The following is a 12,386-nucleotide window of genomic DNA, read 5'->3' on the forward strand; positions in this document are numbered from 1 at the left end:
TTTCAGATTGGAGGATGGGAGGAAGAGGAGAAAGAGAAGGACTGTGGGATTCTCAATGCTCTTTGAGTTTGGTTGCTTTCTTCACGACATCTCATTACCCAACTATGTAACATCATCAATGCTAAAAGGGAGTGGAGGTTTATTCTCAATTTATTTATTCAAGTGGCTTGCCCTATCAGTGTTGGTTAGTTTCTTTCTTAGGGTGTTGTTTACTCTTTGATTGTTTGTCTGTGTTTATTTGTTTACTTATTAGATGTGTGTCCTGGCCGTCTCCTCTGGAGTCAGTAGTTCGTTGACTGGGCTGTTGTTTATGGATTGGTTTTTGGTCTAGTGATAATCTAGTTGTACTCTCTGCTTCAGGCCCATCACACTGCCCCTTCCCCAGGCTCAATTTTTTTCTTATCTTCTTCCCCATCTAGAGACGTTCTGAAGAATTAAAAATTTCAGATCTTCTGGATGGCCTATTATCTGTTAAAATCACTTTTTGTGTCTGTGCGCCTGCATACACTTCTGTAGATATGCCAGTATGCATTCATATACTACAAGTAGTCCTCAGTTTACGACCACAACTGAGTTGCAAGCGTCTGTAGCAAAGTGAAACATTTGTTAAATGCATTTTGCCCCATTATACGGCATTTCTTGCCACAGTTGTTAAGAGAATCATGCAGTCGTTAAGTCAGTCACACAGTTGTTAAGTGAATCTGGCTTTCCCATTGACTTTGCTTGTCAGAAGGTTGCAGTGACCCTGGAACACTGCAACCATCATAAATATAAGTCAGCTGCTGAACATTTGAATTTTGATCACATTACGGGGGGATGCTGCAACGGTTGTAAGTGTGAAAATGGTCATAAGTCACTTTTTTCAGTGCCGTTGTAACTTCGAAGGGTCAGTAAACTAATGGCAATTCATTGCTAAATAAATCTGGGATCGTTCAGGTACACACCATGTTACTCATCCCACATCTGGGACTTATAAAACGTTCTTTTGCACAATGTCAAGGTTAGGCCCAGAATGAATGGACAAAGAAACAGATCCCAGTTCTCTCTAAGTGACATGTTTATTCGGATCTGAGTAAATGTGAATCTCCCCATAAGCCTGGGAAAGGACCAGGTACAATATTTCAGCCAGTGTTTAAACTTTATTTAGTTGCATAAGTAAGCTGATTAGAACACAAGCTGATTAGAAAGGAAACACATATTATGTTTTAGAACAAAGAACTTACAGACAGTCCTCAGAGGACAAGAGTTCATTGAGTGACCATTTGAAGTTACAACAGCACTGAAAAAAGTGGCTTAAGAACATTTTTCACACTTATGACCATTACAGCATCCCCTGGTCACATGATCAGAATTTGGATGCTTGGCAACTGGTTCATATTTATGATAGTTGCAGTGTCCTGAGGTCATGTGATTCCCTTTTGAGACCTTCTGACGAACAAAATCAATGGGCAGCAGGATTCAAATTATACATCATGTGATTAACAGAACAACTACAATGATTCTCTTAACAACTGTGGTAAGGAAGGTCGTAAAATGGGGCAAAATTCACTTAACAAATGTCCGACTTAGCAATGAAAATTTAGGGCTCAATTGTAGTTGTAAGGCTGTACTAAAATATCCTTATACTTCCTCTCGTTAGTCAACAGTTACAGGAAAATTTATTTCAAGAAATTATTGTAATTTCCAGACAGGTCAGAGCAATTTGACCAAAGAGCCGAGGTGGCGCAGTGGTTAAATGCAGCACTGCAGGCTATTTCAGCTGACTGCAGTTCTGCAGTTCGGCTGTTCAAATCTTACTGGCTCAGGGTTGACTCAGCCTTCCATCCTTCTGAGGTGGGTAAAATGAGGACCCGGATTGTTGTTGGGGGCAATATGCTGACTCTGTAAACCGCTTAGAGAGGGCTGAAAGCCCTATGAAGCGGTATATAAGTCTAACTGCTATTGCTATTGCTATTGCTAATTTCCTTTTAAAGACTTATTGTGATCATTGCTACCTCTGACACCATCTGTGCACACTCTGTTGAATTGTGTGAATTGTCTCCCAATTCATGCAATTCAACAGAGGAACATTGATAAGATTACTTACCTGAGCCTGACCAAAACTATGGTTTCTAAACACACTTTTGACTCCATCTTCTGCAGAGAAGCCGGCTGTCTTCATGAAATCTCTGGACGACATGGTTGCTCAGGAAAGAAGCACCATCACGCTGGAGTGTGAAGTCTCAAAACCGAAAGTGAAACCGGTATGGAAGAAGGAAGGGGTGGAACTGACCCCAGGAGATAAATATGAGATGCTGCAATCCGGGAAGACCCTGGGACTCACCATCCGAGACCTCGGCAAGGATGATACTGGATGGTACATGTGTGACCTTGGGACAGATGTCGCTAAATCCAAAGTCATCATTCAAGGTATGCAGAACTGAGAAACTCAGAATGGTTGAGTCAGGAGAACATTGTTCTCCATTTTTTTGCAGTGGTGAGCTTCCAGATCTCTCGGAGTTCCACAGTTGGGATAGGATAAGGACTATGGCAGTTGGTCCAGCAACACAACTGTAGGGCACTGTGTGAGAGAGATCTTATCTTCACAGTGATGTACACTCAGTGCTAGATCACCATGATACAAAAGAGGTATTGCGGTTCTAGAAAGATTGTAGAAATGATTATGGATTGTAAGACCAAACATAGAATACGGCATTCAGTTTTGGTCACCAGGATGTAGAAAAGATGTGGAGACTCTAGAAAGAGTGCAGAGAAGAGCAAGAAAGAGGATTAGGGGACTGGAGGCTGAAACATACGAAGGATGGTTGCAGGAACTGGGGATGACTAGTTTAATGAAAAGAAGAACTACGGGAGACATGATAGCAGTGTTCCAACATCTCAGGGGTTGCCACAAAGAAGAGGGAGTCAAGCTGTTCTCCAAAGCACCTGACAGCAGGACAAGAAGGTTCTCAAATCAGGCACACTTCTATGGTGGCCCCCTTTATTATTGTCACAACAAGGACCCAGTCTCATTGACAGTTGTAATTGAGGGTGCCGAGAATTACCTAATGCTATTTTATTTTAATTATTTTAATGGATTTTAAAATTTAAGTTAAATGTGAAATGAAATTTAAATTAATTTTAATTACAGGTAGTCCTCAACTTACAACCACAACTGAGCCCAAAATTTCTGTTGCTAAGCGAGACATTTGTTAAGTGAGTTTTACGACCTTCCTTGTCACAGTTGTTAAGTGAATCCCTTCAGTTGTTAAGTTAGTCACACAGTTGCTAAGTGAATCTGGCTTCCCCATTGACCTGGCTTGTCAGAAGGTCACAAAAGAGGATCCCATGATCCCGGGACACTGCAACCGTCATAACTAGAAGCCAAGGGTCTGAATTTTGATCACAGGAATGCTGCAACCATGATGGGTGTGAAAAACAGCCATGTCACTTTTTTTCAGTGCAGTTGTAACTTAAGATGGTAACTAAACGAACTGTTGTAAATCAAGGACTTCTGGTAATTATTTTAATTTAATCCACTTCTTATTTTGCCACAGAGCTGAATATCGGTATTACAAAGCGTCTAAAGAGTGTTGAAGTGCAGGAAGGAGAGAGTTGTAGCTTCGAATGTGTCCTCTCGCACGAGAGTCTGGATGGTTGCCAGTGGCTGATCAATGGGAATGAAGTCAGCCAAGGTGACCGATTCCGAGCCTTCAATAAAGGAAGAAAATACACCCTCACAATCAAGAAAACCTTAGTGACCGATGCCGGCGAAGTGGTGTTTTCCGTCCGTGATTTAAAATCCAAAGCGTCTCTTGTGGTGAAAGGTGCGAAGTGGGGAGGGAGATATGATTGTATTAAAATAAGTCAAATGGAGTAGAGAGTCTCATGAAATCATCATGGGGTGGGGTTTCCTGCCTAAGCAGCGGGTTGGACTAGATTACAGTGATCCCCAACCCCCGGTCCGCGGACCGGTGCCGGGCCGTGGAGTATCTGGCACCGGGCCGCGCAGCGGCCGGGGGCCATGATCGCTGCAGCGGCCGGGGGCCATGATCCCTGCTGCCTCTTCACCCACACGCGCAGCCTGAGATCAACCCCGGGACTCGAACCTGAGAGCCGCCTCTCCGGTCCAAACCCCACTCCCACCCCGGCCGCCCGCCCGGCCGCCTTGGTAGCCCGTGGAGACGGAGCGCGTTCGGTTCGCCGCTACCTGGGGGCGCCGTCCCCATGACATCACCGCGGAGTCCTTGCCTCCTTCCCTGGCGAGGCTTTCTCCCCGCCAGCCAATCAGAGGCCAGTCCCCGGGCAAGCGGGGACAAGTTGCTGGCCGGCCGAAGCAGAAGCGGGAGATTGGAGGGGGGGGAGAGAGAGAGAGAGCGAGAGAGCGAGCGCTGGGCGGGTGGCAGCGCGTTCCACAGCGGACTAGGCGCGCCGCGGGCTGCCAACCCCCACCCCCCCCACACACACGTACACACACTGCCTCTCTGGCAATTGGCTGCCCAGGAAGGGAGCGGGGAGCTTTCACAGATAGGAACGTGATGGGGTTTGTTTTCTTCCCCCACTCCTGAGCCCCCCCTTTTTTTTTTGCTTGCCTTCTGGGGTCTCCGCCGTGGAGCAGCCGAGGTCAGATGGGGAGGCGGAGAGAGAGAGAGAGAGAGAGAGAGAGAGAGAGATGGGCGGGTGGCAGCTGTCTGTGAAACATCTTCCCCTCCCCACCTCCTGGGCAGCCAATTGCCAGAGAGGCACGGTGGGGGTGGTGGGGGTGGAAGGAAATAAAAAGAGAAGTTGCCCTTTCATTTTGCAATCTCTCTCTACGACCTTGTTTCATTCTCTTCCCTTTTGTTTCGTCCTCATTTCTCAATCTCAGCAACTTTAACACTTTTGGACTTCAACTCCCCAAATTGCCCAGCCAGCTAGAATAGATAGATAGATGGTGGATAGGTGATTGATAGATAGAGAGGGATGGATGGATGGATGGATAAATAGATAAATAGATAGATAGATGATAGATAGATAGAGGATATATACACATACATGCATACACACATACATACACAGAGAGAGACAGAGACAGAGACAGACATGGATGGATAGATATCACAGAAGTGAGTACACCCCCTCACATTTTATCAATATTTAAGTATATCTTGCAGCAGTTTAGACATTAATGGCTGGGGGCCATGATCGCTGCAGAACAACGCCCCCCCACCCCTGCGCGCGCTCAGCGGGCCACGGTAAAATTATCAAAGGCTGACTGGTCCGCGGCGATAAAAAGGTTGGGGACCACTGGACTAGAAGACCTCCAAGGTTCCTTTCAACTCTTGTTTATTTTCTATTCTGTTTCTATTCTGTTTCTGTTCTATTCCTATTCCTATTCCTATTCCTATTCCTATTCCTATTCCTATTCCTATTCCTATTCTAACAACCAGGGTGGGGTCCTCGGGAGTGGGGTCTCTGAGCTTGGGGGTTTCCTTGCAGATGTTTCATTTTTCAGGAACATTTTCTTAAAGAAAGAATCACAAACTTGTCAAATAAGTTTGTGAGAGAGAGAGGGTTTGGGGAGGGAGAGACAGGATAGAGATGATAAATATAAGGATAGGTACTTAGGTAAGGTGATAGATAGGAGAGAGAGAAAGAGAGGTGGATGGATGGATTATTGGATAGATAGATGATAGACAGAGATATGCTTATTTAACTGCTGTATTTTCCCATATCTAATTATCCCATATCTACTTATTTTACCATATTTAAACACTTGAAGTCCCCACAAAGTCCTCAAAAGACATGACCAATTCATGAGAGCCAAGGAACCTCTTGAGATAACTTCTACAACATGAGGCTGCACCCACGCAGCCATTTCATAATCATGGTCTAAATACAGCCTTACTTTTCCATCTGCAATTGTTGCAGACATGCAACAGTCAGTCACAAATCTTGTGTCTTTTCTTTGACTTGGTTTCCCAATCTTTTGTTCCCCATAGAAAAACCAGCTGAATTCACAAAACAGCTGGAGAACAAGTCCACCTTGGTGGGAAGTGAAGTCAGCCTGAGTTGTGACTTGTCCAGATGGGACAACAACCTGAAGTGGAAGAAGGATGGCAAGGACATTCGGAGGAGTCAAAAATACGACCTGCGTCAGGAAGGCACCCGGGCGATTTTAATCATCCATGACACCACAGTGAAAGATAGTGGAGAATATACCTGTGAGATCGAATTCTCCAAAACCAAAGCCACGCTATCGGTGGAAGGTCAGTGATAGGGCTGCAAGTAGTCCTCAACTTACAATTGTTTGTTTAGTGGCAGTTTGAAGTTGTAACTGCACTGAAAAAAGTGACTTAGAACCATTTTCACACTTATGATCATGGTCAAGTGATCAAAATTCAGACACCCTTGGTAACTGACTTGAACATGACAGTTTCTGTTTTCTATGGTCATGTGATCCCCTTTTGTGATCTGGGGATGCTAGATTCACCCTTTTACTAACTCAACAACTGCAGTTAGTCACTGAACATCTGTGGCAAGAAAGGTTGTGAAGTGGGGCAAAACTGTTAACAACTGTCTCATTTAACAAAAGAGATTTAGCAACAAAAACACTAACCCTGGCCCTATACCGGTAATCCTCAACTTATTATCACAATTGAGCCCAAAATTTTGTTGCTAAGCGAGATAGTTGTTAAATGAATTTTGTCCCTTTTTAGGACCTTTCTTACCACAATTGTTAAGTGAATCCCTGTAGTTGTTCAGTTAGTGACACAATTGTTAAGTGAATCTGGCTTTCCACATTGATTTTGCTTGTCAGAAGTTTGTGAAAGTTGATCACGTGACTCTGGGACACTGCAACCGTCATTAAATATGAATCAGTTGCCAAGCACCTGAACTTTCATCACATGGCCATAGGGAAGCTGCAACAGTCATTGGCATGAAAAACAGTAATAAGTCACTTTTTTCAGTGGTGTTGAAACTTCGAATGGTCACTAAACAAACGGCTGCAAGTTGAGGACTACCTGTAATTGGATGCCAATTCATTGAGTTCCACAAACTGAACTCACGCTTATGGCCAGTGGTTATACATAAGCAAATAAAATAAATGGATTTATTTCTCTTACTTAAGTTTGATGGGGCCTTTGATTTCATCTTTTCCAGAAGCTGGAAACTGCTTTGTGAAGGATCTTGAGGACTTGAAGGTGGAGGAGAACAAGAATGCCACCCTCACTTGTGAAACCAAGAAACCAACTTCTTCTGTGACGTGGAGGAAAGGCATCGTTGACCTTCGAGCCAGCCAGAAATATGAGATCAGCCAAAAAGGAACTGTCTTGCAACTCCTTGTGAAGGACCTTAAAGAAAACGATAGTGACATCTACACTTGTGACATTGGGGACAGCCAATCCAGTGCAAAACTGGTGGTGCAAGGTAGGACCAGCGTCTCATGATTTCAATCATGTAGAGATAAAATCAGAGAGAAGTCGCTAAGTCAGTACAGGTGGTCCTCAACCTGTGACCACAATTGAGCCCCAAATTTCCATTGCTAAGCAAGACAGTTGTTAGTTTTGCCTCATTTTACATCTGTTATGGCCATAGTTGTTAGGTGAATCATTGTTAAGTTGGTCACAAGGTTGTTAAGTGAATGGGGGCTTCCTCATTGACTTTACTTGTCAGAAGGTCACAAAAGGGGACCGCATGATCCTAGGACACTGCAACCATCATAAGTGTCCAAATTTTTATCATATGACCCCAGGGATGTTGCAATGGTCGTAAGTGTGAAAAATGGCCCAAAGTCACTTTTTTCAGTGACCTTGTTACTTCAAATGGTCACTAAATGAACTGTTGTAAGTCAAGGGCTATTTGTACATCAATATGATTAGTTTAAAAAGTGGGGGCGGTGTTTAATGGTTTATTTTTCTTCTTTCCTGTTCCATCTTTTCTCTTTTTGCATTTTAGGCCTGCCAGTAGTTTTTAACCAAGAACTGCAAAACAAGGAAGCCCAGGAAGGGAGTAAAGTCCGTCTTTCTTGTGAGCTTAACAAACCAGACGTTCCTGTGCAGTGGATGAAGGGCAATGTAGTCCTGGAAGCAGGGGACAAATATGAATTCAAGCAACGAGGTCCTGTGGCCGAGCTTGTCATCCGAGATGCAAAGCCGTCGGATACAGGGGAATATATTTGCAAAAGTGGTGACCTGAAGACCTCTGCGCAGGTGGAGGTGACAGGTAGGAGGCCTTTGCTAATATTTGCCAGTATTGAAAGCGGTTCTGGACGTAATGGTCTTCCTTCCTAGAGAAAAATTGGGTGGATAATCTCAGGGTCTCGAGAGAAAAGGATTCCAGTGTTTTCTCAAGTGCAGGTGTCTCTTGGTTTTATGACAAGGCCTAGATGATTTGCTTGGACAATGGTGGACCTCTGTGAGAAGCAAGGGCTGAACTAGATGGGTCCAATTCAGAAGGGCGTTGCTTAAATTCATCTCATATCTCACATCACAATCTCATATCTCATATCCGATTCTCATATCTCATATCTTGTATCTCATTCCTCATATCTCATCTCATATTTCATACCTCATATCTCGTATCTCAAAACTCATATCACATATCTCAATCTTATCCCACACCTCACATCTCATTCATATCTCAGTTTTATACCTCATATCTCATATCTCTTATCTCACGTGTCATATTTTGTATCTTCTCTTAGTTTTATATCTCATACCTCCTATCTCATATCTCATTCATATCTCATACCTCGTATTTCATTTCTTATATCTCATACCTCATATATCATGTCTCATAACTTGCATCTCATCTCATATCACATACCTCATTCATATGTCAACCTTATACCTCATGTTTCATACCTTAGCTCATATATCATGTCTCATAACTTGTATCTCATCTCAATTTAATATCTCATACCTCATATCTCATTCATATCTCAATCTCATACCTCATATCGCATACCTCATATCGCATACCTCATATCTCTGTGACATACCTCATATCTCATTTCTCAAACTCATACCTCATATCTCATACCTCATATCTCATTCATATCTCAATCTCATACCTCATATCGCATACCTCATATCGCATACCTCATGTCTCTGTGACATACCTCATATCTCATTTCTCAAACTCATACCTCATATCTCATACCTCATATCTCATTCATATCTCAATCTCATACCTCATATCGCATACCTCATATCGCATACCTCATGTCTCTGTGACATACCTCATATCTCATTTCTCAAACTCATACCTCATATCTCATACCTTATTTTTCAATCTCATGTCACGTCTCAATTTTATATCTCATATCATCTCATATTTCATTCAGTAAATCATATCTCAGATCTCATTCCCTGGGTGCTCTCTGAAGTTGGCTGTTTTCTTTCAGACATCTCATGACCCAGTTAGGTAACTTCATCAGTCCTGGAAGGGATGGAGGGTTATGCAGAGGAAGAAGAGGAGATGGAGGACAAGAAGGTCCTTGGTGCTTTTTGAACTTGGTTGTTTTCTTTTCTCAGTGCTAGGTGCTTTATTTATTTAGAAGATTTATTTATTGCCCTCTGCTGCTGCCCAAACTGAGTGGGCCATGTTTCCGCATACAACCCAATTTGCTTCCTGTTGCCATATCAGCTCATGTGCAAGTTTTCCTCCAAAACCTTACTTTGTCCCCCTTATCCCGATCGTGCCTTGTAGCAGCCCCTGCTGTTTTTAAGGAAGAGCTTAAGGATGTGGAAAAGAAAGAGGGTGAGACGGTCGCTTTGCGCTGCACCCTCGCCGCGCCAGGGGTCACAGTGGCATGGAAGAAAGGTGCAACTCTCCTTCGGGCGAGCGAGAAGTACGAGATGAAGCAGGACGGCTGTGTGGCTGAGCTGCTGATTCACCACGCGCAACCAGAGGATGCAGGAAAATATACTTGTGATGTGGGAGAGAAGCAGAGCACAGCTCAGATCAAAGTCCACGGTAGGGAAAGATGGTGGATGTATTCCTCATCTTCTCTTGCCTTTTCCATGTCTAAATGTCTGTGGGGATTCTCAGTTCACCCAGGTCACGGTTATCCCAAAGGTGCATTTTCAAAAGGAAACTGGGCCTTGTTTTTCCTTGACATTCAAGACGCTTCTTCAGTTTTGACTGAATGGTGGAGGATGGAAGGATTTATATTCCTTGCAGTCATCTGGTCATTAGTGCATAAATCCTCGATTTATGACCCCAATTGTCATAAATTTCTGTTATTAACTGAGACATTTGTTAAGTGAGTTTTGCCCCATTTTATGACCCTTCTTACTATAGTTGTTAAGTGGATCACTGTAGTTGATAAGTAAGTAACTTGTCTGTTAAGTGAATCTAGCTTCCCCATTGATTTTGCTTGTCGGAAGGTTGCCAAAGAGGATCACATGCCCTTGGGACACAGTGACGGTTATAACTATGAACCAGTTGCCAAGCATCTGAATTTTGATCACACGAACCATGGGGATGCTTCAGAGGTTGCAAATGTGAAAAATAGCCATGTCACTTTTTTCAGTGCCATTGTAACTTTGAATGGTCACTAAATGAACTGTTGTAAGTCGAGGACTACCTGTATAAATCCTTCCATCTTCCACAATTCAGTCAGAACTGAAGAAGCTTCTTGGATGAGAAGCAAAATGTTTTCAAAGATAAACAAGGAAGCCCTGTTGCTTCTTGAAAAGGCAGCTTACATGAACAGAATTTTACAAACCTGAAAATATTTCTCCCCACCTGGAAAACTGGGGAGGTCCCTTCTGTAATGCTTCCCATGCCCCTTTATCTCGAGATATCTTTCCCTCATGTTTCATTCACAAATGTCATTATATCTTCTCTCTCTCTCCCTGCCTCTCTCTCTCTCCTATCATCTGTCCATCACCCACTCACCCATCCATCTATCCATCTATCACTTTTCTCTTTCTCTTTCTTTCCCTCCCTCTCTCCCCCCCTCTCTTTCTCCACACAGTCAAATTAAAGGGATCTTGCTTTCTTCTTTAAGTCAGTTGCTTCAAAAAGATCTCCCTGCCACCCTGCATTGTCTTAACAGCTCCTCATGGCTATCTGTTTGTGTTCTGGGGCTAGAAACAGGTGTAATTAAAGGGGGTGGTCACATGGGTGCAATCAAAGCTCTTACTCGCTTTCTTTACGTTTGATATATTTTCTGATTTGATCTCATTTATAATATAACTTGACTCTAATATTTTGCAAGTGAACTTCTTGTGTTTTTGCACGCACTCCATTTCTCTGTCTCTAACCCTTCATCCTCTAGCTACGCCCGTCAGTTTTAAAGAAAAGCTGAAGAAGGCTGAAGCTCTGGAAGGCGGAGCAGCTACCCTCCGCTGTGAGTTAAATAAACCCGCTCCGGTGGAGTGGGTGAAAGGACAAAAAACTTTACGGCCAGGCAGCAAATACCGAATGAAGAAAGAAGGTGCCATCGTTGAGTTGACAATCCATGATCTGGACCTGAAAGATGCTGGAGATTATACCTGCATTTCTGGAGACCAACAGACGACTGCAGTCTTAACCGTGAATGGTAAAAAATGCCAAATCAAAGCGCAGCTTTGCTTATCTTGTGGAGGTATTCCTAAACAACCCCCTCCCCAATATTTATACCCTTTCAATATTTCTACCCTTTGACCATCTGGTCTACTCTCTCTTGCCTTGGCCTTCTGCATCCTTCTGGTCTCAAGATGTCTGCTTTCCTTTTTAGCTTGACAGGAAATGGTGCTTTGCAAATGGTTTCTGAGGATTGGCATTAGTAGAGCAGATGAAAACAGCCCTTGTGTCTGCTTTAAGAAAGGCTGAATCCTGTTTCTCCAAATAATTCTGTCTTGAGAGCATTCAGCTTTCAACCTTAGGGGAAGTCTACTTTGGGAACCACCTTCCAAAGTTGGAATGGGTTGCAATTGTTGAGAACGCAGAAGATGATAGTCCATGGATGTCACTCTTGAACATCACGTGTGTGAGAGATAGTTTTCCCCATAACTTGTTTCTGTTGATGTGGTTATCTTCCTGTGTCCCTCAGCCGTGGCTGCACAATTCAAAACTCAACTGAAAAACCAGGAGGTGACCGAAAGTGGAACCGCCACTCTGCATTGCGAGTTGACCAAAGCTGTGGATTTGGTCGTGTGGCTGAAGGATGAAAAAGTACTGAAACCGAGTGAGAAGTACCAAATGAGGTTAGAAGGACGCTTTGCTGAGCTGTCCATCCAAGATCTGGAAGTCCCAGATGCTGGAAGTTACACTTGCATGTGTGGGGACCAGAAGACCAAAGCAACTTTGAAAGTGAATGGTAATAAGTCTTTGCAACTGATCTTCTTCGGGTTTCTTGGTTGCTCCTGATAGTTAAGTTCTTTCATCAATCACCGGAAATGCGATCACGTTTAATGTAGTTTCATAAGCAGGGT

At 43.5% G+C, this 12,386-nt stretch overlaps 1 protein-coding gene across 1 annotated transcript in view; it reads left to right on the forward strand.

Moving 5' to 3' along the window:
- The window catches only part of OBSCN (obscurin, cytoskeletal calmodulin and titin-interacting RhoGEF), a 198,945-nt gene that overhangs the window by 62,764 nt on the left and 123,795 nt on the right, over positions 1 to 12,386 (forward strand). Inside the window, 8 exon segments of the mRNA XM_032234892.1 lie at positions 2,143 to 2,409; positions 3,537 to 3,806; positions 5,961 to 6,227; positions 7,123 to 7,389; positions 7,918 to 8,184; positions 9,673 to 9,939; positions 11,249 to 11,512; positions 12,005 to 12,271. Of these exon segments, the coding sequence (XP_032090783.1) occupies positions 2,143 to 2,409; positions 3,537 to 3,806; positions 5,961 to 6,227; positions 7,123 to 7,389; positions 7,918 to 8,184; positions 9,673 to 9,939; positions 11,249 to 11,512; positions 12,005 to 12,271 (2,136 nt within the window).

This window comes from Thamnophis elegans, chromosome Z (assembly GCF_009769535.1).
Source record: "Thamnophis elegans isolate rThaEle1 chromosome Z, rThaEle1.pri, whole genome shotgun sequence".
Lineage (NCBI taxonomy): Eukaryota > Metazoa > Chordata > Lepidosauria > Squamata > Colubridae > Thamnophis > Thamnophis elegans.